The 27,519-nt window shown below is 35.9% G+C and overlaps 1 protein-coding gene and 1 long non-coding RNA gene across 6 annotated transcripts in view; one reads left to right on the top strand and one right to left on the bottom strand.

Annotated features, from left to right (window-relative positions):
• LOC309667784 (uncharacterized protein) overlaps positions 1–27,519 on the bottom strand; it is a 518,308-nt gene that overhangs the window by 242,501 nt on the left and 248,288 nt on the right. For 3 of the 5 annotated variants that reach the window (XM_082476756.1, XM_082476757.1, XM_082476758.1), the window contains one exon: positions 11,796–11,858. In XM_082476756.1, coding sequence (XP_082332882.1) covers positions 11,796–11,858 — 63 coding nt within the window. Of the gene's footprint in view, positions 1–11,795; positions 16,990–27,519 lie in introns of those variants that run through there. The other 2 variants (XR_014267941.1, XR_014267942.1) reach the window with 1 other exon arrangement.
• On the top strand, positions 1,021–27,257 carry LOC309667813. Its single transcript, XR_014267977.1, has 2 exons — positions 1,021–1,305; positions 16,983–27,257. It is a non-coding gene; the product is annotated as an uncharacterized lncRNA (long non-coding RNA).

Genomic DNA, 27,519 nt, shown 5'->3' with positions numbered 1-27,519 from the left:
ATGGAATATTACTCAGCCATAAAAAGAAATGAAATGGAGGTATTTGTAATGAGGTGGATGGAGTTAGAGTCTGTCATACAGAGTGAAGTAAGTCAGAAAGAGAAAAACAAATACAGTATGCTAACACATATATACGGAATCTAAGGGGAAAAAAAAAAAAAAAAAAAAAAAAAAGGCCATGAAGAACCTAATGGCAAGACGGGAATAAAGACACAGACCTACTAGGGAATGGACTTGAGGATATGGGGAGGGGGTGGGGTGAGATGTGACAGGGTAAGAGAGTGTCATGGACATATATACACTACCAAATGTAAAATAGATAACTAGTGGGAAGCAGCCGCATAGCACAGGGAGATCAGCTCAGTGCTTTGTGACCACCTAGAGGGATGGGATGGGGAGGGTGGGAGGGAGGGAGATGCAAGAGGGAAGAGAAATGGGAACATATTGTATATGTATAACTGATTCACTTTGTTATAAAGCAGAAGCTAACACACCGTTGTAAGGCAATTATACTTCAATAAGGATGTTAAAAAAAAAAAAAAAAAAAATTTAATTGGAAATCATGTTTCCCTTTAAGAGACCATTTCTAATAAGTCTGATGCTTGGGGTGCCACTGATAGGCAAGTTCTAAACACATATGCATTTCTATGGGTCATTTTGAGACATACCTTTCACCCAGTAATCAATACCTATATTCTGATGGAAATGTCCATAAATGTTGCAAATCCTGTTATGGTTTTCTTGACATATTTTTCCCCAATGTGATAAAATACACAGAAATAATCAATAGAGAAAGAAATGACTGTGCCTAAAATCGGCTTCCTTCTATTACAGAATATTGACCCAAGACACTTATCTTATAGGCATGTGTAATAAGCAGAACAGTAGTGGTGCCTCGAAGATGTTCACATCCTAATCCCTGGAATCCGTGAATATGTTATGTTACACGGCAGAGGGGGGATTTTGAGGTTGCATATGGAATTAAATTTGCTAATCAACTGAATTAATAGTAGGAGAGGCTTCCCTGGTGGCGCAGTGGTTGAGAATCTGCCTACCAATGCAGGGGACACGGGTTCGAGCCCTGGTCTGGGAAGATCCCACATGCCGCGGAGCAACTAAGCCCGTGAGCTACAACTACTGAGCCTGCGCGTCTGGAGCCTGGGCCCCGCAACAAGAGAGGCCGCGACAGTGAAAGGCCCGCGCACCGCGATGAAGAGTGGCCCCCGCTTGCCGCAACTAGAGAAAGCCCTCGCACAGAAACGAAGACCCAACACAGCCAAAAATAAATAAATTAAAAAAAAAAAAGTGGGAGATATTCCTGGACTATCTAGGTGAGGCCAATATGGAAGAGAGAGAAACAGAAGAGTCAGGATGAGAGGGACATGTTTTGAGAATGAGTTGGTCACCATTGTTGGATTTGAAGATGGGAGGGGGTCATGAGCCAAGGAGTGCCAATAGCCTCTAGAGATTGAACGAGAAAATGTCCTCTCTTTTAGAGCCTCCAGAAAGAACAGCAGCCCTGATGACACCGATTTTAGCCCAGGCTCTTAGCCCAGTTCTGGAGTGAGGTCAGAAGCCTACTCATGTGGGTCTCAGTCACTTAAGTTCATAGTTAGGTACTGCTGGTCCTCCTACTATAGGAATGACTTCCAGAAATACTTCTACGATGTAGTGTGCCAAATCATCCAAAGTTGTGGTGTGATGGTACAAGGTCACAGGTCATGTTGTGATATGAATACGTCCTAAGCACCAGTCACAGAAAGTATGTAAGTAGTGGAAGAGAAATAAAATTTAAAATGTTTCAAACCAGAAGCTAGATGTAGAATCTGTCTACCAAATATTACAGTTCATATTTGAAGGAATATGAATTGTAAGATAACACAGAATTATAAGATAATAAATTTGAGTTTTTTTAGATGCTAATGTTGTGATAAATATAGCAGCGATAGGAAACTAATACAACATGCATTTCAGATCAAATGTTTAAACAAATTAAGCATTCCAAACTTTGGGAGAATAAATGTTTCCTTTATAAAAAGCAATATATCCTTTGGAATTTTCCAAGGCCCACTCAAATCTGTAGCTCTGATTCTTAACAATCAATAATTCTACTGATCTGAGCCCAGCAAGTTAGGCTTCTCCTCTAGACCCAACAGAAAAAAAAAATTTTGTAAAGACAAAAACAAGGAGAATAGTTTACTTTCCAATATCTTATACAACTAAACACTAAATAATTGTTAACTATATGGCCTTATTTATTAAGCTGCTCTTTGAAATTTAATTGGATATATAAAAAACAGGTATCCTTAAATTACCACATTTAAAAAAAAACTCCTGTTCCTTGACCAGCTTTGCATCCTTCTTAATTTTCTCCAACTCACCTCAGGCCTAAATGTAAGAATCATGCTTGTCCTTTCTTTTCTTTCACCTCATCACAAATTCTTTAAAAAATATCTGTCAGGGACCAACTATGTGCCAGGCATTACTCTTTTTTTTTTTTTTAACATATTTATTGGAGTATAATTGCTTTACAATGTTGTGTTAGTTTCTGCTGTATAACAAAGTGAATCAACTATACGTATAACTATATCCCCATATCCCCTCCCTCTTGCGTCTCCCTCCCACCCTACCTATCCCTCCCGTCTAGGTGGTCACAAAGCACCGAGCTGACCTCCCCTCTGTGCTATGTGGCTGCTTCCACTGAATATATGTGCCACATCTTCTTTACACATTTATCTGTTGATGGACATCTAGGTTGCTTCCATGTCCTGGCTATTCCAAATAGTGCTGAAATGAATATTGTGATACGTGACTCTTTTTGAATTATGGTTTTCTCAGGGAATATGCCTAGTAGTGGGATTGCTGGGTCATATGGTAGTTCTATTTCTAGTTTTTTAACGAACCTCTATATTGTTCTCCAGAGGGGCTGTATCAATTTACATTCCCACCAACAATGCAAGAGGATTCCCTTTTCTCCACACCCTCTCCAGCATTTATTGTTTCTAAATTTTTTGATGATGTCCATTCTGACCACTGTGAGGTGATACCTCATTGTAGTTTTGATTTGAATTTATCTAATGATTAGTGATGTTGAGCATCCTTTCATGTGTTTGTTGGCCATCTGTATATCTTCTTTGGAGAAATGTCTTTTTAGGTCTTCTGCCTATTTTAGGATTGGGTTGTTTGTTTTTTTGATATTGAGCTGCATGAGCTGTTTGTATATTATGGAGATTAATCCTTTGTCAGTTGCTTCATTTGCAAATATTTTCTCCCATTCTGAGGGCTGTCTTTTCATCTTGTTTATGGTTTCTTTTGCTGTGCAAAAGCTTTTAAGTTTCATTAGGTCCCATTGGTTTATTTTTCTTTTTATTTCCATTTCTCTGGGTGGTGGGTCAAAGGATCTTGCTGTGATTTATGTCATAGAGTGTTCTACCTACGTTTTCCTCTAAGAGTTTTATAGTGTCCAGTCTTACATTTAGGTCTTTACTCCATTTTGAGTTTATTTTCGTGTATGGTGTTAGGGAGTGTTCTAATTTCATCCTTTTACATGTAGCTGTCCAGTTTTCCCAGCACCACTTATTGAAGGGGCTGTCTTTTCTCCATTGTATATTCTTGCCTCCTTTATATCAAAGATAAGGTGACCATATGTGTGTGGGTTTATCTCTGGGCTTTCTATCCTGTTCCACTGATCTATATTTCTGTTTTTGTGCCACTACCATACTGCCTGAGTCCTGTAGCTTTGTAGTTCAGTCTGAAGTCTGGGAGCCTGATTCCTCCAGCTACGTTTTCTTTCTCAAGATTGCTCTGGCTATTCAGGGTCTTTTATGTTTCCATACAAATTGTGAAATTTTTTGTTCTAGTTCTGTGAAAAATGCCATTGGTAGTTTGATAGGGTTTGCATTGAATCTGTAGATTGCTTTGGGTAGTATAGTCATTTTCACAGTGTTGATTCTTCCAATCCAGGGACATGGCATAACTCTCCATCTGTTTGTATCATCTTTAATTTCTTTCCTCAGTGTCTTATAGTTTTCTGCATACAGGTCTTTTGTCTCCTTAGGTAGGTTTATTCCTAGTTATTTTATTCTTTTTGTCTCAGTGGTAAATGGGAGTGTTTCCTTAATTTCTCTTTCAGATTTTTCGTCATTAGTGTATAGGAATGCAAGAGATTTCTGTGCATGAATTTTGTATCCTGCAACTTTACCAAATTCATTGATTAGCTCTAGTAGTTTTCTGATGGTATCTTTAGGATTCCCTATGTATAGAATCACGTCATCAGCAAACAGTGACAGTTTTACTTCTTCTTTTCTGATTTGGATTCCTTTCATTTCTTTTTCTTGTCTGATTGCTGTGGCTAAAACTTCCAAAACTATGTTGAATAACAGTGGTGAGAGTGGGCAACCTTGTCTTCTTCCTGATCTTAGAGGAAATGGTTTCAGTGTTTCACCACTGAGAATGATGTTGGTTGTGGGTTTGTCATATATGGCCTTTATTATGTTGAGGTAATTTCCTCTTTGCCTACTTTCTGGAGAGTTTTTATCATAAATGGTGTCGAATTTTGTTGAAAGCATTTTCTGCATCTATTGAGATGATCATATGGTTTTTATCCTTCAATTTGTTAATACGGTGTACCACATTAATTGAATTTTGTATATTGAAGAATCCTTGCATTCCTGGGATAAACCCCACTTGACCATGGTGTATGATCCTTTTAATGTGCTGTTGGATTCTGTTTGTTAGTATTTTGTTGAGGATTTTTGCATCTATGGTCATCAGTGATATTGGCCTGTAGTTTTTTTTGTGACATCTTTGTCTGGGTTTGGTATCAAGGTGATGGTGGCCTTGTATAATGAGTTTGGGAGTATTCCTCCCTCTGCTATATTTTGGAAGAGTTTGAGAAGGATAGGTGTTAGCTCTTCTCTAAATGTTTGATAGAATTCGCCTGTGAAACCATCTGGTCCTGGGCTTTTATGTGTTGGAAGATTTTTAATCACAGTCTCAATTTCAGTGCTTGTGATTGGTCGGTTTATATTTTCTATTTCTTCCTGGTTCAGTCTCGGAAGGTTGTGCTTTCCTGAGAATTTGTCCATTTCTTCCAGGTTGTCCATTTTATTGGCATATAGTTGCTTGTAGTAATCCCTCATGATCCTTTATATTTCTGCAGTGTCAGTTGTTACTTCTCCTTTTTCATTTCTAATTTTGTTGATTTGAGTCTTCTCCCTGTTTTTCTTAATGAGTCTGGTTAATGGTTTATCAATTTTGTTTATCTTTTCAAAGAACCAGCTTTTAGTTTGATTGATCTTTGCTATCGTTTCCTTCATTTCTTTTTCTTTCATTTCTGATCTGATCTTTATGATTTCTTTCCTTCTGTTAACTTTGGGGGTTTTTTGTTCTTCTTTCCCCAATTGCTTTATGTGTAAGGTTCAGTTGTTTATTTGAGATTTTTCTTGTTTCTTGAGGTAGGATTGTATTGCTATAAATTTCCCTCTTAGAACTGCTTTTGCTGCATCCCATAGGTTTTGAGTCATTGTATTTTCATTGTCATTTGTTTCTAGGTATTTTTTGATTTCCTCTTTGATTTCTTGAGTGATCTCTTGGTTATTTAGTAGCATACTGTTTTGCCTCTATGTGTTTGTATTTTTTACAGATTTTTTGCCATAATTGATACCTAGTCTCATAGCATTGTGGTCAGAAAAGTTACTTGATACGAGTTCAGTTTTCTTAAATTTAACGAGGCTTGATTTGTGACCCAAGATATGGTCTATCCTGGAGAATGTTCCATGAGCACTTGAGAATAAAGTGTATTCTGTTGTTTTAGGTTGGAATGTCCTATACATATCAATTAATTCCATATTGTTTAATGTGTCATTTAAAGCTTATGTTTCCTTATTTATTTTCATTTTCGATGATCTGTCCATTGGTGATACTGGGCTGTTAAAGTCCCCTACTATTATTGTATTACTGTCAATTCTCCCTTTTATGGCTGTTAGCATTTGCCTTATGTATTGAGGTGTTCCTACGTTGGGAGCATATTTACAATTGTCATATCTTCTTCTAGGATTGGTCCCTTGATCATTATGTAGTGTCCTTATTTGCCTCTTGTAATAGTCTTTATTTTAAAGTCACTTTGTTTACTCTGAGAATTGCTACTCCAGGTTTCTTTTGATTTCTATTTGCATGGAATATCTTTCTCCATCCCCTCACTTTCAGTCTGTATGTGTCCCTAGGTCTGAAGTGGGTCTCTTGCAGACAGCCTATATATGGGTCTTGTTTTTGTATCCATTCAGCCAGTCTATGTCTTTTGCTTGGAACATTTAATCCATTTATATTTAAGGTAATTATTGATATGTATATTCCTATTAAAATTTTCTTAATTGTTTTGGGTTTGGTATTGTAGGTCTCTTCCTTCTCTTGTGTTTCCTGCCTAGAGACGTTCCTTTAGTATTTGTTGTAAAGCTCCTTTGGTGGTGCTGAATTCTCTTAGCTTTTGCTTGTCTGTAAAGGTTTTAATTTCTCCGTCAAATCTGAATGAGATCCTTGCTAGGTAGAGTAATCTTGGTTGTAGGTTTTTTCCTTTCATCACTTTAAATATGTCCTGCTACTCCTTTCTGGCTTGCAGAGTTTCTGCTGAAAGATCAGCTCTTAACCTTATGGGGATTCCCTTGTATGTTATTTGTTGCTTTTCCCTTGCTGCTTTTAATATTTGTTCTTTGTATTTCATTTTTGATAGTTTGATTAATATGTGTCTTGACATGTTTCTCCTTGGATTTATCCTGTATGGGACTCTCTGCACTTCCTGGACTTGATTGACTATTTCCTTTCTCATATTAGGGAAGTTTTCAACTATAATCTCTTCAAATATTTTCACATTCCCTTTCTTTTTCTCTTCTTCTTCTGGGACCCATATAATTCTAATATTGGTGTGTTTAACGTTGTCCCAGAGGTCTCTGAGGCTATCCTCAATTCTTTTCATTCTTTTTTCTTTATTCTGCTCTGCAGTAGTTATTTCCACTATTTTATCTTCGAGGTCACTTATCCTTTCTTCTGCCTCAGTTATTCTGCTATTGATTCCTTCTAGAGAATTTTTAATTTCAGTTCTTGTGTTGTTCACATTGTTTGTTTGCTCTTTAGTTCCTCTAGGTCCTTCTTTAACATTTCTTGTATTTTCTCCATTCTATTTCCAAGATTTTGATTCACATTTACTATCATTACTCTGAATTCTTTTTCAGGTGGACTGCCTATTTCCTCTTCATTTCTTTGGTCTGTTGGGTTTTTACCTTGTTCCTTCAACTGCTGCGCATTTCTCTGTCTTCCCATTTTGCTTAACTTACTGTGTTTGTGGTCTCCTTTATGCAGGCTGCGGATTTGTAGTTCCTGTTGTTTTTGGTGTCTGACCCCAGTGGAAAAGGTTGGTTCAGTGGGTTGTGTAGGCTTCCTTGTGGAGGGTACTGTTTCATGTGTTCTGGTGGATGAGCCTGGATCTTGTGTTTCTGGTGAGCAGGACCGTGTCTGGTGGTATATGTTTTGTGGTGTCTGTGAATTTAGAATGATTTTAGGCAGCCTCTCTGCTAATGGGTCGGGTTGTGGTCCTGTCTTGCTAGTTTTTTGGCATGGGGTGTCCAGCACTGGATCTTCCTGGTCGTTGAGTGGAGCTGGGTCTTAGCATTGAAACGGAGATTTCTGGTAGAGCTCTCATTGATTGATATTACGTGGGGCCAGGAGGTCTCTGGTGGTCCAGTGTCCTGAACTTGGCTCTCCCACTTCAGAGGCTCAGGCCTGACACCCGGCCAGAGCACCAAGACCCTGTCAGCCACATGGCCAGGTACATGGGGAGTTTCTTGCATTTTGGGAAGTCTGAAGTCTTCTGTCAGTGTTCAATAGGTGTTCTGTAGGAGTTGTTCCAGATGTAGATGTATTTTTGATGTATTTGTGGGAAGGAAGGTGATCTCCACGTCTTACTCCTCTGCCATCTTGAAGGTCCCCCTCCAGGTATTGTTCTTGACTCTACATGGAGTCATGAGTTAAGTCCATTGGTCTTATTTTCAAAATAAACCTGAATCTAACCACCCCTTACCTCTACCTTTATGACACCATTCCAAAGTACCACAGGGCTCAATTGGAACTTTGCTATTAGCTTCCTAACTTACCTCCAGATTGTACTATAATAAGATAGTAGAACTGACCCCTATAATCTTGGCCCCTATAATCGATTCTCTACACAGTAGCTAGAGTGATTTTGAAAAGATCAGATCATATCATGTAATTCTCCTGCTTATAACATTCCAACAGCTTATTATCATAATCAAATAAAAACCAGACATCTTACTGTGATCACACTACTGTGCGATCTGTCCCCTCATTTCTGACCACATCTCCTACTATTCTCTCCCTTGCTCACTCACACCATTCATGCTGGCTTCCTTGTTCCTTGAACATAATCAATATTTTCTCAACTCAAGACCTCTGCCATTGCTGTTTCTTCACCCAAAGACACTTTTTCATCAGATCGTCACATGGTGCACTCAGTCAGGCTTCAGCTTACCCTACACTCTCCAGTTCCAAAGTCTTGTCATTTTATCAAATATTTTGATGAAATTAAACCACCGTAAACCTATGGCACATTATGAACACAGTCGTTTTAAAAGTCTGATTAGTTTGACATCGCTTTTGCTGGTGAACCCAGGTTGACACCTTCTGTTCTTAATGCTCATCATGTTTGTGCTTAATAATCCATTCCAGAGTTGTATTAATGTTTGACATCAGGTTCACCAGGTTCACATGTCACCATTTCCTCCTGTTCTGCCTTTGATCAGTTGAGACATCTGCCTGTCTACTGTCCTGTGCAGTGCTTCAATTAATCATTATTTCTCCAAAATTAAGCATCTGTGATATTGAGATCTTAATAGAAAGTTATTCTTCCCACTCTAACTGAAAATATCTGGGTCTTTAAATGAGTAGCTACATCACTCTCTTAATAGATTCTCATTTACACTGGGTTTTATTGAAGAGAATTAAAAATAAGGGTATATAAATGGAAACAGAACAGGCTATGCAGTCCAGAGGCTTGAAAGCCAACAGCGTTCCTTGGAATTTTTAGTTTTGTCTCAGTGGCTTAACCTTCCCAGCTCTGCCCTAGAGACTGCTTTTTTTCTGTGTGATATGATAACGACTGCAGGTAAAGACCCGCGTATGTTGTATTTTTGGCTAAGTGCTATTTTGTGAGATTCTGCATTCCATTTTATTTCAGAGCATTTTAGAATTCCCAATTGTGGTCTTAGTGTCAGAGTTAAAATTCTTTACCTTCTTGAAACATGCTGTGTAAGATAAATGTAAACTTGGTGTTTTATCTCTTCTTTAACATTCTAATGTATTGAAATTGAATAAGCTTGCTCCTTCCAGTAGAGCTTAAGATATCCTGTGGTCTCCTCCTGTGATGTAGACATACGTCATGATATCAGACTACATTAATCTTTGTCTTCTCTATAGTAAACTGGTGCTACCAGGGAAGCCACATCTGGTGGCAGATTTCCCATACTATCACAGTTGTCAATTCTTTCTTTAGAATTGCCACACTCTTCACAGTTAGCAAACTGTTTATTTACACATTCAACAAATATCTACTGACTACTTAGTTCAGGGACTAGGCAAATGCTGAAAGTACAGATACAAATAATATCATAATGAAATATGATGTGTAATAGTATTGATAAAATAGAAGTAAAACAGCTGTAGTAACAGCAGAAGGGTATCCTAAGAAATTCTTGGACAGTGGGGTGACCCTCTTATAACTAACTTATAGTTATTGATTTACTTTGGTTAGAAGAATCCTCATCTCTTTTCAGAGTGGGTATTGATTCATCAGAATAAAATGTAAGGCACTTCTTCTATGCAGGGAGGGGAAATTGGCCCTTGTGTTTTCAAAATACAACACTGATTTATATATGTTACTTCATTTGGTCTTATAACAACCAAATGAATTTGATATTATCATTACTTATATTTTATATAGAATGAGAATACTGAGGCTGGTAGAAGTAAAGTAGGTTGCTCTTGGTCACTTGCCTCCATACACTGTAGTAGAGTGTCTCATAATAAAGTTGAAACTACATAAATGCAATCTCTTCACATTACACCATATGTGAAAAACAGTGGAATTATCACTTCACTGGCCAGATCATAACTCACAAAGCCAGCATTTTTATCAGTTTTTCCATTTAATATGCAAACTTCATCTGTTTTGGCTCTTACCACCCTGAATTCATTTGTGACACTCATACTTGCTTCATCTTTATCCAGTTGTTTTATTTTAGGTTTTCCTTAAAAGCAGAAATAGGGTAGTTTATTTTGAGGGGTGATTCCAAAGAATAAGAGGAGGGAACCAAAAGGTGTGTGACAAGAAAGCAGGTGAAGTTGATCCAAAGAGTGAGTTACAAGCTGATCCTGTTGTGGGTAACTAGGGTTCAATTCTGCTAGAATTCTCTGAGGATTCACGTACAACACACTTAAGAACTGTTTGCCTAAGGATCAGAAGAGGCAAGTGTGAATCCTGTGGACTCCATTTCCCAACGGTCAAGGATTGACCCATAACTACTTCATATTTGTTGGCAAATGCATCAAAATGGCTGAATGGAAGACTGGAAGCAGAAAGTGAGTAGCTGAGGTGAGATGCTCTTAGTTTATAATTGTGCACATTTGCATTCCACAGTGAAGACTGGAATGAAATGGTAGGTTGAGAGCATGTGGGGATGGATACAAACATCATCTAATACATACATCTTTTGTCTTGACTTGAAATATTATCCCATCTGAGCTTTTCCTATGTAACCACAATATCTTCAACTGTTTATAGATTATTATTTTCATCTCTATAGATTTTTATGATAGAAACAGTAATTTTATACCCTACTTAATAAATATGCTGCTTAATTTTTTATTGATAGGAACACTACTTAATTTTTAGCCCATCCTTTAAGAGCCACCTTCTTTTTTATTGTCTCTTGACAGTGTGACAGTTTAAGACCAGTTATTCGTTCTCAGGTAGAAGGCAGATGAGTAGAGATGGACCATGACTCAGTGGATGTTTTTCTTGTGCGTGTACTGTTTGTGATTCCTCACAGATCAGGAGTCAGAGAGTTACAATCAGCACCTAAGAGTCCATGTTTCCTTTGGTCTCAATCAGAAAATTCTCAGATCTCCTCATACCATAAATTTTGTTTCCTATTAGTAGCAAAGTAAATAAGTTTGTAATTTGACATCTACCAACACCAAAAATGTAAGCATTCGCTAGGCTGTACAGTCTTCAGTTTCTTAAACCCTCCTTGCATTATTGACATTCAATTGGCAAATCCCAGTTGTATTTGCCCTATCAACACTTCACTGATCTTTTACTTCCTCTTTTTCACCTATCAGTTGTCAACTGTCAACTGATTACATCCTCTTTCTTGAACGGTTAGCTCAGCCTATATTTACTCTGCATCTTAGCTTTGTCTTTTTGTATTATTAGTACATTTTTGGTCATCACTTCTGATTCCCCAGTTGCAATAGACATCTGCTAGTTTGGGCGGTCAAAGAGCTCTTTCTCCATTCTCCTAGTAACCACATACCCATTTAGTGAAATGCTTCACCCTGTCCCCACTCATGTATTTCACATGGGAGCTAAAAATCATAGCCTCCCACTCGCACAGCCGAAGGGCTGACATATGGCCCATCTTGCACTAACAACAACATCCTGTCTCCAAGACAAAATATTGGTGCCAGCAATAGGCACATGACCCAATCAAGATCATTCTGGGCCTTACCTGCCCCATCTTCTAATTGGAACTACCAGTACCCAGGACTTCACTTTCTTGGTAACAAGAGACCTGAAAGACATAAGGTAACATGTAGAGAGAATTAAAGATGCGAGATAATGGAAAGAGAGTGAGAGAGATTGAGCAGTCTTTGATTCCACTTAGGACTAGATTTATTTATTTATAGAATATATCATATTATATATTATATTATTATATATTATAATACATTATATATTATATTTATAGATATATTATATAATATTAATATTGTACATATTAATAGCATAGATTATTATTAAAATCTATATTATTTATAGATTATCATTTATAGAATTATTAGCTCCCCAAATCAAACCACAAACAGGATAAGAGTGCAACCAATAAATATTACGTTTTCAGAAATTACTTTAAACTGAATTTCTGTTCTTGCAACCAAAGATTTCTGATTACTTCACTAAACATATCTGTCATCCAAATACTGTGCCAAAAACCTCTAAAAATATCCAGCTCCTAGACCACAAGTATTCAGTAGTCACCATTCAGAAGCTTTAAACTTCTGCCCTTATTTAGTAGTAAAAATGTTTTTTTAATTCTAAGAACATATTAAGTATGGAAAAATTAGAAAATGTTTTTATTCCCCATGCTTAGTTTCATCTGTGCATATAGAACAGTAAGAATTTCATGTTTAAAAAAAAAAAAAGAATTTCATGTTTAGCAGCCTGTGCTCTCTAACACCCCAGAAACTACCATGTGCATCACTCTTCCTGGAAACCTATCTTTCCAACAGAAAGGGCTTTCATTTTCCCTAAAGGTCTGGAAGAAGTTACTTTAATATCTTCTCCTTCCAGAGGCAATATTCATATTCTTCTTTTCTGAGGCTATACGCCTCATCTTAAAGGTGGAAGGTCTTCAGGGAAAAAAATTACTGAGAAGCTTCACTTAGCAAGATAATAATTCAAAACTACCATCATTACATTTGGGAATCAATGTAATATGTATTAATATGTATTAATGTATTAATATCAGTCCTACTGGTTAAAGTAAATACCACGTGGTTCTTTCAATAAGTAAAAAAAAAAAAAAAAAAAAAAAAAAAAAGGCATTTTACCCACATCTGGGTAAAAAGAAAAGAAACATGTAGAAACATCAGAATAGAAAGTTACTTCCTTGACATGATAAAAAAATTTTTAAAACAAATGCCAACAACATACTTATAGTGAAACACTATAGTCATTCCCATTAAAATCAGGAGCAAGACAAAGGCATCATTATTTTTTAACATTATCTGGAAATTCTCTTGAAAGTAATAAAGCATGAGACAGAAATAAGAGATATTACTATTGGAAATGAAACAAAATTAGCATTACTTGCAGGTGGCAGAATTATATATATGGAAATGGAAGAGAACTGAGGTGTAACATCTTAGATTGAACTTATCTTAAGAACAGTAGTTATAGTTTAGATCAATATAAAAATATCAGATGCCTTACTCTACTTGAAATACAGTACCTGAAATATGTTAAAAAATATTTCAACCAAACATTCTAAAGCCGAAATTATACCACCCTGAAAGCACACAAAATAACATATACTTCACACACATAAACAAACAACCACTGCCTAGGAATATCATTGTGTGAATCTATATGAATAAAATTATAAATGCTTGTATTATTATTATTTTTATGTTATGGTGATAAGTAATCTCTCTAAATAACCTTGGTTTGTTTATCACTCATGTTTCATGTTCTTGGTCAGTTGGAAGGGCAATCTATTACATATGGTATATATTCAGGGGCCTAAGTATTGGTATCTCTGCACCATGGCATGAGAAAAATGGAAGATGAAAATTGTTCAACAGATTCCTTCACCACTTCTGCTTTACACTGACAAAGCAAGGCAGATGTAATGACTAATTTCAAAATGGTAAGGTAGTAAAATATTAGCCACAATCTAACAGAAAAAAATACAATGATTGATTATAATACCCAGTCTAGAGATTAAAAATTCAGACTCCAGAAACCGTGCTTAGGCTCAAATCCTGGCTCTGACAACTGCCGTTAAGTATCCTTGGGTTACTTCACCTTGCTATTATTTGTTCTTCACATCTGAAAAGTAGAAGCAATAATACTACATGCCTTATTGAATTGCATATCTGTTTTGTGAATTTATGAAAAATATTTATTGAGCAACTATTTCATGCCAAGAATATACTATTCTGGGTACTTAGGCATATCCACGAAAAAAACAGACACAGATTTCTGCCTTTGGGCATCATACATTCTTGAGAGAAAAACAGAAAATAGGGCTTCCCTGGTGGTGCAGTGGTTAAGAATCCACCCGCCAATGCAGGGGACACGGGTTTGAATCCTGGTCTGGGAAACTCCCACATGCCGCGGAGCAACTAAGCCCATGTGTGACATCTACTAAGCCTGCTCTCTAGAGCCCGCGAGTCACAACTACTGAAGCCCATGTGCCTAGAGCCCATGCTCTGCAATGAGATAAGCCACCACAATGAGAAGCCTGCACACCACAATGAAGAGTAGCCCCCACTCGCCAGAACTAGAGAAAGCCTGCATGCAGCAACAAAGACCCAACGCAGCCAAAAATAAATAAATAAAATTAATTAATTTTAAAAAAAAAGAAAAGAAATCATGAGAAAATTAAATAAGTAAATTAAATGCTAGGATAGCCTTTTAGGTTACTGTAAGACTGGCTTTATTCTGGTTACTCAACTGGGAAAAGACCATAGTGGAGCAAGGATCAGAGCAAGGAAACCTCCAAGGAGGTCACTGCAGCAATCCAACTGAGAGATGGATTGGATCAATGTAGCAGTAATGGAAGTGCTAAGAAATATATCAAGAACAAAATATATCCAGATGGATTACATGTGGAGTATGAGAGAAAGAGAAAAGTCAATTGAATTCTTAGAAAGGTATAACCTTCCAAGATTGAACCAGGAAGAAATAGAAAATATGAAGAGACAAATCACAAGTAATGAAATTGAAACTGTAATTAAAAATCTTCCAACAAACAAAAGTCCAGGACCAGATGGCTTCACAGGTGAATTTTATCAAACATTTAGAGAAGAGCTAACACCCATCATTCTCAAACTCTTCCAAAAAATTGCAGAGTAAGGAACACTCTCAAACTAACTCTACGAGGCCACCATCACCCTGATACCAAAACCAGACAAAGATACTATAAAAAAAGAAACTTACAGACCAATATCACTAATGAATATAGATGCAAAAATCCTCAACAAAATACTAGCAAACAGAATCCAACAACACATTAAAAGGATCATACACCATGATCAAGTGGGATTTATCCCAGGGATGCAAGGATTCTTCAGTATAGGTAAATCTATCAATGTGATACACCATATTAACAAATTGAAGAATAAAAACCATATGATCATCTCAATACATGCAGAAAAAGCTTTTGACAAAATTCAACACCATTTATGATAAAAACTCTCCAGAAAGTGGGCATACAGGGAACCTACCTCAACAGAAGAAAGTCCATATATGACAACCCCACAGCAAACATCATTCTCAATGGTGAAAAACTGAAAGCATTTCCTCTAAGATTAGGAACAAGACAAGGATGTTCACTCTCACCACTATTATTCAACATAGTATTGGAAGTCCTAGCCACAACAATCAGAGAAGAAAAAGAAATAAAAGGAATCCAAATTGGAAAAGAAGAAGTAAAACTGTCACTCTGGGCTGATGACATGATACTATACATAGATGATCCTACAGATGCCACCAAAAAACTACTAGAACTAATCAATGAATTTGGTAAAGTTGCAGGATAGAAAATTAATGCACAGAAATCTCTTGCATTCTTATACACTAACAATGAAAGATCAGAAAGAGAAATTAAGGAAACAATCCTAATCACCACTGCAACAAAAAGAATAAAATACCTAGGAATAAACCTACCTAAGGAGGTAAAAGACCTGTACTCAGAAAACTTTAAGACACTGATGAAAGAAATCAAAAATGACACAAACAGATGGAGAGATATACCATGTTCTTGGACTGGAAGAATCAATATTGTGAAAATGACTATACTACCCAAAGCAATCTACAGATGCAATGCAATCTCTATCAAATTACCAATGGTATGTTTTACAGAACTAGAACAAAAAATCTTAAAATTTGTATGGAGACACAAAAGACCCCGAATAGCCAAAGCAATCTTGAGGGAAAAAAACAGAGCTGGAGGAATCAGACTCCCTGACTTCAGACTATACTACAAAGCTACCGTAATCAAGATAATATGGTACTAGCACAAAAACAGAAATATAGATCAATGGAACAGGATAGAAAGCCCAGAGATAAACCCACGCACCTATGGTCAACTAATCTATGACAAAGGAGGCAAGGGTATACAATACAATGGAGAAAAGACAGTCTCTTCAGTAAGTGGTGCTGGGAACACTGGACAGCTACATGTAAAACAAGGAAATTAGAACACTCCCTAAAACCATACACAAAAATAAACTCAAGAGGTATTAAGACCTAAATGCAAGACTGGACACTATAAAACTCTTAGAGGAAAACATAGGAAGAACACTCTGACATATATCACAGCAAGATCTTTTGTGACCCACCTCCTAAAGTAATGGAAATAAAAACAAAAATAAACAAACGGGACCAAATGAAACTTAAAAGCTTTTTCACAGCAAAGGAAACTATAAACAAGATGAAAACACAACCCTCAGAATGGGAGAAAATAGTTGCAAATGAATCAACAGACAAAGGATTAATCTCCAAAATATATAAACAGCTCATGCAGCTCAATATTAAAAAAAAACAACCCAATCCGAAAATGGGCAGAACACCTAAATAGACATTTCTCCAAAGAAGACATACAGATGGCCAAGAGGCACATGAAAAGATGCTCAACATCACTAATTATTAGAGAAGTGCAAATCAAAACTACAATGAGGTATCACCTCACACCAGTTAGAATGGGCATCATCAGAAAATCTACAAACAACAAATGCTGGAGAGGGTGTGGAGAAAAGGGAACCCTCTCGCACTGTTGCTGGGAATGTAAGTTGATACAGCCACTATGGAGAACAGTATGGAAGTTCCTTAAAAAACTAAAAATAGAATTACCATATGACCCAGCAATCCCACTACTGGGCATATACCCAGAGAAAACCATAATTCAAAGAGACACATGCACCCCAATGTTCATTGCAGCACTATTTACAATAGCCAGGTCATGGAAGCAACCTAAATGCCCATTGACAGATGAATGGAAGAAGATGTGGTATATATATACAATGGAATATTACTCAGCCATAAAAAGGAATGAAATTGGGTCATTTGCAGAGACATGGATGGACCTAGAGATGGTCATACAGTGAAGTAAGTCAGAAAGAGAAAAACAAATATCGTATATTAATACATATATGTGGAATCTAGAAAAATGGTACAGATGAACTGGTTTGCAAGGCAGAAATAGAGACACAGATGTAGAGAACAAACGTATGGACACCAAGGGGGGAAAGCAGGGGGTGGGGTGGTGGTGTGACGAATTGGGAGATTGGGATTGACATGTGTACACTGATGTGTATCAAATTGATGACTAATAAGAACCTGCTGTATAAAAAAATAAATTAAAAAGAAAAGAGTCAATTGATACTGTAAGGTTTTTAAATGGAGCCATTAACTAAGATGGGGAAGGTGTCAGTGAAGTCCAGTTTGGACACATCAAGTTTTAAATGTCTATGAGACATACAAGAAGAGGTGTTAAGTAGGAAAGGGATATATTTTACAGAGTTCAGCAGGGTGCTCATAACTGGAAAGGGAAATGTGGATGCGCTCATCGAAAATGAATTCAAAGCCTTGGAACTCAATCAAATCACCAAGGAAGTGAGGGTATGTGGTTTTAAATGAGTTAGTAAATGGGAATGACTTCAAATAATGGTATATAATAAATATGTAATAAATGTTAGTTATTGTTATTATTATGTTCCTGGAAGAGACCATTGTTTCAAAACTTAGTACTTACCAGGTAAATTTATAGTCCTGAATGCATCTCAATAAAATTCCTTTAACAAAAGAAGTTGACATAACTATTCTAAAGGTTGTTTGGAAAAGAAATCAACAGGGGAATGATTTTGGATATTTAAGTATAGTGGTATCAAGGAGAGAGGTTGAGAGTGATGGCCTGGTAGCCACCTCATGTTACACTAACTGGACAGCTTTATTATGTGTGAAACTGGTTCAAAAGTTAAGAGTAAAATGAAAGGAATAGAATAGGTAGTCTCAAAACAGATTATATGTCAATGTTTATATCTATATCAACTTGATGCATTAAAAAATAAAACACTATAAATTGAAGTGGGAAGGGATAACCTTGTCAGTCAATAAATTTTGCTGGGAGACTTGACTATCCTAAATTAGTAGACTGTTACATCCTTACCTCAGATTTTACACCAAAATAAATTTCAGATGGTTCAGAGTTTAATAAAAAAGAAAAAAAGATTAAGTGAAATACCAGAAGTTTTAAATGAATATCCATCTATTTTTTGGCTAAAGAAATCTGTTCTGTGCATAAGAAAAATGAAGAAATAAAATATTGAAACATATGGCTACATAAAACTTTAAAGTTACTATATATCATACATCTTATTATTATGAAAAGCAAATGGCAAAGTTGGAAATACATTTCAAGAGATATGACCTAGAGTCAAAAACATTAGTATATTAATACCTGTTGCAAATCATTAAGAAAATAAAAGCTAATAGCCTAATAGAAACCTGGGAAGAGACATGAGCAGATAACGTGTAGAATTAGAAACATATGTGCTTCCTCTAACAAAACTTCCTAGATAGCAAAGAAATGCAAGTGCCAAGAACAGTCAAGAATTTTTTAAAGTATTGAATGTTTGTGAATTTACAGTGAAGCAAATACTCTCTTACACTCCCAGGAGGAGTTAAATTCATAAATCTTTTCTAGAAAGCAATTTGGCCAAATAAATTCCAAGATCTAAAAGACACATATTCTTTAACCAACTAATTATGCTTTTTGGAATTCATCCTAAGAACATATCAAAAATGTAAACAATAATTCTATGCTAAAGAATTCTTACTGCAGTGTTTTTATAACAGTGCATAGTTGAAAAGCATTCTAAATCTTAAATAGGGAATTGCTTAAGTAATGATCAATACCAACAATATTATACGATGAAGCCATTGAAAATGATATTTTCAGATTACTTTAATGAAATAAAATGCTCTCCTTGTGATACTAAGTGCAAGAAGCAATGTACGAAGCTAATCAAAATACTATCTATCTATAGCTACATATGTACATAACATTTACCTATAAATCTATATATTCATACATAATATGTAACAACAAAATGTTATTTCTGTGTGTTGATGTGATGTATTACATATTTTATACTTTCCTATATTGCATATGTATTAATATCATAATAGAATAAAATATATATAAAATATAATAAAACATGTAAGAAGCATCTATGCAAACTGTACATCTGTGTGTTCCTACACTGTATAAAGTATATGAAATAGACAGAAAGTTTCTAATTTGCTGAAAATTCAATGTCATGAGGAAATTCTAGGTAGGTACTAGTCAGTAATTGTTGCCATACCCCATAATGGTTGTTCCAAACTTTTAATTTTTTGAATCCACATACAGAGCCCCACTGACTCCCATTTCACTCTATTATAGGTAGCTAGGCATTCCACACCATTGATAAACTCAAGGATGTAGTGACCCAGGATTACCCCTTAAATATGCAAGTTAATGTCAATCAACCTTATGTGTGTACTGCTTTCCCGTAATTTGGAGTACCGAATAAACTAAAGAACTCCAAACGCACCCTATATTCTTACTTGCCAAATCTGGCAATCCTATGGTTCACCCACTTCCACCCCAACCTCACACCAGTATCTTTTTACACTTGTAAAGCCCTACTCATGTTCTAAGACTAACTATAATAAAACACTTAGGATTCTTCCTTGAAATCCACATATAACATTTCTTCTGTGATGTCATCACTTGTTGAATAGTCTGTGTTTAAACATTTACATTATTTGTTAGTTGTTTATATGTTACTATACCCAAAAGTGCTGTGAGTCTTTGAATAAAAGTACTAATTACCCAGAAGGTAACTGAGCATTTACCTCCTGCATGTAGGTACTTGGTAAATAAATTAGAAGCAACAGAACGTGGTGGATAAAAAAATACCTACGTTTGCCATCTGACTAGATTTTATGATTCACAGTTCAGAACCTGTTTTGCTATTAGACCATGGTGCTTAGAAAGACTCCTAAGACTCCATATTTGAAATTCCAATAAAAGTGCTCATACGTCTGCTTTACAGATACTTTGGAGTGTATTTATTTTTACTGAGAGAAAGTCTAGATGAACTCGATAACTACCAGTAACAAATTACAAAAGTCAGTAATATCAAAACAACTCCTCAGTATCCTCAATCACAGTTTAATACTGCTTTTTAAAATGTTTAATTTCTGAATTGTTCATCGTTTTCAAAGGTCAGAACATTCATACCAACAGCAATGACAAGAACATAATGGAAGAATTTAATGAATGTGTTCTTTCAAATTTATTTGGCAATATGAATTTAAACTGGCCACATTTCTCGACAAAGCATCTTATATAATTAATACAATTTGGTGCTTGAGCTAGGGGGCCTTGAAAAGAGTTCTACTCCATTACCTTAGAATTTAAATATTAAAAATTATCTGTTGAAACTAGGCATTCAGTGTGCAATTATACAAGGAAGTAAATATTTAAATTCCTCTCACAGTCATGAGAATATCATTAGCACTGTGCCATCCATATTCAACTATCAAGCATCCGGGTTGGCTTTATATGTCAGTGTGTACACATTACAATAAAAGAATAACATCTCAAATTCAGAGTTGAGTGAGTGGAATAGAAAGTGCTTAGAGTGTCATTTTCCATCTAGTTCTAAATTTGAAAGACTTTTCCCATTTGTCTAGGTGTGATATTCTCACTTTGTTTTTAAAGGATTTATCTCTCTTCCTTTCCTTTCTCTAGGCATATTCATACATCTAAGACATGAAATGTACCACTACAGAGATGGAAAGTATCCCACTATCAGCATTCTCAAGTATATCTTCTTTGGGAGCTGCTTGTGAAAAAGAATTGTGTGTTCAGATGAATTTATTAAATGCAGTTTACACTATTCCCACCTTAAGATTCACACAGTGAAGATTACTGTCTTAAAGATTCTGAGATACTTTGCAATAAAGAAACTAATTTAACTTTGATTAACCCAGAACTTCACAAAATTATTTGTTAACAGACCATTTTTATTACATATCACTATTTTGACAATATTTAGGTGTTGTCGTTTATTTTAAAATTAACTCTATTTCTAAATATATTTTATAAGGATCTAATATTTCTCTAGTTATTTTCTCATTTTAATGAATTTAAGGACTTCATGGTCCTTTTTCTTTTTCTTTATTTATAAATTTATCTATTTATTTATTTATTTATTGGCTGCATTGGGTCTTCATTGCTGCACACGGGCTTTCTCTAGTTGTGGCTCATGGGCTCTAGAGCGCAGGCTCAGTAGTTGTGGCGCACGGGCTTACTTGCTCTGCGGCATGCGGGATCTTCCCGGACCAGAGTTTGAAACCACGTCCCCTGCATTGACAGGTGGATTCTTAACTACTGCACCACCAGGGAAGTCCCATGGTCCTTTTTCATCAGTTGAGTTAATTAAAGCTAGGTTAGTGATGTTGGCTAAATTAATTATCACTAAAGTAGAAGGAAAAATCATCCTCCTATGACAGATACCGTTTATAACTATAAGTGAACAGGTAGCATTTTATCTAATAAACATTGTAACAAATGCTGTGTCCCATAACAATATTGTATCTGCTATGTACTCAATGTTTATATCCCTCCAATATCCATATGTTGAAGCCTGAATCCCCAATGTGATAGTATTTGGAGGTGGGCCTTTAGGAGGTAATTAGGCCATAAGGGTGGACCCCTCATGAGTGGCATTAGTAACCTTAAATGAAGGGACAGGAGAGAGATGATCTCTCTCTCTTTCTCTCTCTCTCCCCACTACCCCACCCCTCGATATGAGGATACAATGAGCAGACAGGCCGTTTGCAAACCAAACAAGTGCCCTCACCAGACACCTGACTGGCTAGTGCCTATGCCTCAGACTTGCAGCTTCCAGAACTGTGAGAAATAAATGTTTGTTGCTTAAGCCACTCATCTATGGTAATTTGTTATAGCAGCCAAAATTGACTATGACAGTATCTTTTAAGTTATAAATCCAACAGGAACTTAGACAAAAATCTATTAATTATAAGGTGAGAAAATTAAGTTATGTTTTCTGATTTCTAGTATGCAAGCATTTTTGAAACTTCTCTTTACCTATCAATTTCCTATCAATTAAGAGCTCAAACCACTTATGTGAAAAGATTTCCAGTCTTTCAATTTTCTTCATTAACTACTAATTCAGTCTTATGAGCTCATATTCAGTTATCTTTTCTAGCCATGGGTGAATTACATAATATGAAGTATATATATTTTCAGTTTCTACAAATCCTTGTATCAGCCTACTGATAGCACTTACTTTGTTCCTAAGATACTGTTAGGTGCTGGGATATAACGTCAGTAAAGCAGGCAGTCTCTCTCATTATACAGCTTACTGTCCTGCACAGAGCATAGAAAAATCAATAATTACACAAATAAAGTAAGCTTACAATTGTGATAAACGCTATGGAGAGGAAATATATTTCTGAGGAAACTGAGAGCGATGGGAAGAAAGAAAATGTGCTAATTACAAAAAAGACAGTAGGGAGGAGGGATAGAGAAGAGAGATCTGGGTAGAGAGATCTAGGGCAAAGAGCATAGTCATTTGGAGAAATTCAAAGGCAGGGGGGCCCCTGTTCAGAGACTGGTATTGCTTCCTGGAGATTGACCTGGAGAGATAATCAGGGCCAGCCCATAGAGCAGATCCTCTTAAGAGACATCTGTGTCTTTATCTTAAGAAAGTCCAAAGAAAAGGCTATTACTTTAAATAAGGGTGTGAGATGATCATGTCCACATTCCAAAATACACCATGCTTGCAACATGAAGAAGAGATTAGAGGCGACCAATGTAAAAACAGTAAAAACACTTGTGATACTACTGCAACTGTCTAAATTGTAACAACTCAGAAATGCAATTTCTTTCTTAAAAAATTTATATACTTTCTTGATACGTAGGGAACTGCATATTTAGATAAATATAATTCTCTTAGCCAGACTGGACTCAGTCTTTAATACCTTACTCTAGGGAACTCTGTAAGAATGCTAGGAAAATGTGGTGGAAATATTGAGAAAGTTTTATTTGTTGTTCTTTGTTTTCAGGACAGAAAAAATGACAATCAAGATAATAGCAGGCTAGTAAAAAAAATAAAGATCTTGCTCTTGGATCCCTAACGACTTGTTTATCAATCAATTTATGACTTTCACTCCATATACCTTTAACTTGTCCTACTATGCCTCCACAAAACTAGAAATTAGACTCAGATACAAGACCCTAGAGCCCTGGAAAGCCTTTAAATGTCAAGTAAAGGGTTATAAATCTTCAATGGATTGACATTTGTAAATTTACTCTTTATTGTTTCAAAAACCACCTCAAAGACTCATGACTTTTAGCAGTTAGTGATTTTGATGTCACAAATTTGAATCACCGTACTAAGAGGATATAACAGGGTAAACTTGCTGCCTATATCTGCTTCTCCATATCCATTTCTGTCATTCTACACTCATTGCTAACTATTTAGGGATGATCAAAAAACTCTGTTTCAAAAGGAGTTATACTGTTATTTATGAATTTGGGTATTTTTGAAGGACACAGGACTTATTTCTTTCAAATGGCAAGTTTTTTTTCTTCTGCATAAGTCAGGAAATTAGCTTGATATAAGAATGGAAAAAGATTTCAAAGTTATTTTCCAGTTCTACATTGTTATAATTTTCCCATTTTACAAAGATATTCTACATGATAGAAACAAAAACATGTGATTGTATTAATGTGACCATTCACACTTCTAGTAACTTCAGTTTTCCTCTGTGAAAAATAAGAATTATAGCTATTTCATAACAGTCTTGTCAATATTAAAGGAACCTGACTTATGACAGAGTAGTGAAAAAAATAGAAGAAATTATTATTATAATTACTGTCCAATCAAGAAATATAATTGCCCAGAACATTCCCTTCCATGGGCATTCTGATCATATGAAGACTTTCAGTTCTAGTAATTAGAGATGTAGGCCTACTATCATTATTTGAGCAGAAAAAGTTCTGTTACCAAAATATAACAATCGATTCTCCTAAAAACTTATTAAAATTGAATTTCAGTGTTGACCATGCAAGATGTTATCTCTCTAGTTTAAAATATGTATACCTATTGACCTCATTGAAATAGGATTTGGGTAATTTATACTTTATAGCCAAAGTGATTGTAATTTCTTTGGTCCTATGATTGTATTTCTTCTCCATGGGATCCTCCTTGTTATCAGAGCCTTCTTCATCCTGAGTTAATAGGCATGAGACATTCCTTTGTAACAGACAAAGCCCAGTCAAAATACCACCTTTTTTGAGATAAAAACCTATCAAACACCCACTTAGAACACTCTTACTACATGCCAAGCACTGTGTTCTATATGCAGATCCAGAGAAGAAGAACAAGACCTCTGCTTTCAAGTTCATATTCTAGTGGCAAAGAGAGGCAGAACACAGGCTACAGTCAAACACTGTGGTGAATTACGTACACATAGGATGTGACTGGTGTGTAAAGGAGAGACTCAAAACTCACTGCAGCAGAGAGGAGGGAGATGAAGCCGGAAAAGAAAGACAGATATGGAAGAGTTTGTAGACCTTGTTGAACAGAAGTACAGGTTTTCCCCTGAAAATTATGGGAAGTCCCCAAAGAGTTAAACCATAATTACTTTTGGCTTCTCAGGGGGTGGTAGAGACCTTCCCAGGTGAAAATTTTGCATCTGTTGATAATAACATTTAACAGGTAAATAATGCGATACTGCACTGTGGCAGTACTTGTTATTATTGCCATGTTATCACATAACTCTTGAGATGTCTAAGCTTCGTGTTTTCAATTTGAGGGTAAATTTTTGAAAACAGGAACAACGACTGTGCTTCTTGTCTCCTCCATAAAATCTTGCCTATGGTCTTGCACACAATATATATTTCCTAAGTAAACACTTATATTTTAACTAGAATAGGTTTAATTTGATTCAGGATAAGGCTTCTGTGCTGATTTTGGGGAAAATGATATAAAAACAGATACCCTGCTATAGACATTATGATGTTGATATCTTGATACAGATATTCATATTTGTATTTACCCTTTGGCGGCTAACATCAACTACCTATTATGCTATATACTACCTACATATGGTGTGTATACATAGTATGTGTGCAAGGTGTGATATATATCTTCAATTATCATAGACACCAGGTTAGAGAGATATTATTAAGATCATTTTATACATTTTGTAGATAAGGAAACAGATTCATAGAAGCTGGGTAAGCTGTCTGGAGTCACATAGCTAGTAAGTAGTACCAGTAGCTAGTAAGAAGTACTTACTTATCTCCAGACATAAGTGGCCATTGTTATTAAATAGAATCAGGGAATACTTTTAATGGCAATAGCCCTCTAGGGAAATGAATTCTCACAAGCCTGAAGTACAAATAAAGAGTGTCCTTTTGCTTTTGAGATTCTGAGACTAAAATCATCTTTTTTAATGAAATACTAACAAAATGTCACTGCATTTAGATATGTCCATAGGTGAGGATAAGAGTTGCTAGTTTCAGCCAAGTGAACAAGATAAAGCATCCCCGTGCCCTTTTTATGTTTCTAGAATCCTTCCACATTGAATCTTTGGGCGACCTTAAGGAATTATTTGACATTTTAGTCTGCTTTTGACTTTAGTCTACATTAGTCTTCAAGGTATCATGAGAGCCTGTGACCAAGATTTTGAAACAGTTGTATTACTCAAAGAGGCCGAACATAATTTTTATATGGATAATGATAATAATTATAAGAATTACCATCATTCTTTGTATGCTGTAGCTAAGCATTTAGCTAAATCCTCTATATGGCTTATCTTGTTTAATCTTTCAACAGCTCTATGAGTAGCTATTAGTAGTACTCCAAGTTTATAGATGAGGACATTAAAATTTAGAGAGTTGGGCAATTTGCTAAATATCATACAATGAGGAAATGGTGTAACTGGGATTTGAAACAGGGGAGTTTGACTTCAGAGCACTTCCTCATGGTTCTTTATTCTCTGATGAAAGGAGTAAGGTATTCCAGGCATGTATGAATATAAGAAACACCACAGACTGTTTGGGAAATATCCAGTAATCCAATGTGAGGCAAGATATTTTGGCAAAAGGAGAATATGTTGTCTCTTTAGAGGACAAGAATTTATGATGGGAGATCTCTCCTCCGTGTTATTACAGTTCTGGTTTATATAAATAAAACTCAAGTGTACTAAAGCAATTCAAAGAGCTTGTTGAGGAAAAGATGAGATGGTCACATCAGATATCCTCCTGAAGGACTAGAAAATTGAAGAAAAACAGAATTCAGGCAATTTAAAAAAAAAATCTGTTTAGTTTATCACAGTGATTTCAATTCTAAAAATTCAGTATGGATAAAAAAATTTCAAGTTTGCTACTTTTGTGCCTCTTTGTCCTTCTAAATGGTCAGTGTGCATTTACTCTGGCACCTGTTTCTAATCAAGGACATAAAGTGATTATTCTAAACTAAGACTTGTTTTCTCAACAGGTATTCTCTTTGCAGTTCCATTAACTCAGGAATGCATAGAAAATTTCCAGAAATGAACACTGAAAAACCTTATTGCAACAGTCTATCTTTATCACATCTTCATTGAGTTTTAAACCAAACTTAGTCTCAGTTATTGCCCCATTCAAATAATTCAATTGTGTCTTACTTAGGATAGCCACTGATGTAACAACTTTTGGTTGACCTCAGATCTGGTATTTTTCTTCTGCTGTAACTAGAGTAATCCCATTTCACTCATTTATATATTACTTCTAGTCACTGCAATCAAGTTTTAATTGCACCATGACTTGTTTACATGTATCACAAAGGACAATACTTCTTTTTTGTAAGCTGCACTGCCCAGACTCATATATAAGGCAGAAGTGTACTTAAATAGAACCTATTCCAAACAGAAGGAGCAGAAAGAGACTTTATTGATCAGGTCTCTGAAAAACATCACCTTATAGAGGGCAGATGATAATTGGGACAGAGGCCATGCTCAATTCTGACTCATCATCATGTGATCATTGCGGGGGTAATATCTTTCCCAGCATTTGGCTTCCAATTCCTTTCTCTACCTCACTTTAAAATTTTATTTTAAAGATCATATGTTATAGACTTGGGACAGTCTCATGTATATAGTTATCAAATCCAGCAACACAAAGGATGTCCGTATTTAATTATGTTCTTAAAGGGTTACTTTATTCTTGCTCAATGGGAGTCCTTATGAAGAAGTCATAGTGTGTCAGGGCTACAAATAAGGATTTTGCAGAGCTGTTATTTATTTCCAGTCACTTGTATATTTGATACAGGAAACTTTAAAGTTGTGATTTTGACTGTGCCCTACTTACTTTCTGGCAGTCC

Source organism: Balaenoptera physalus (genome assembly GCF_965194825.1).
Source record: "Balaenoptera physalus genome assembly, chromosome: 10".
Classification (NCBI taxonomy): Eukaryota; Metazoa; Chordata; class Mammalia; order Artiodactyla; family Balaenopteridae; genus Balaenoptera; species Balaenoptera physalus.
This window is presented reverse-complemented; position numbering and strand designations above follow the sequence as displayed.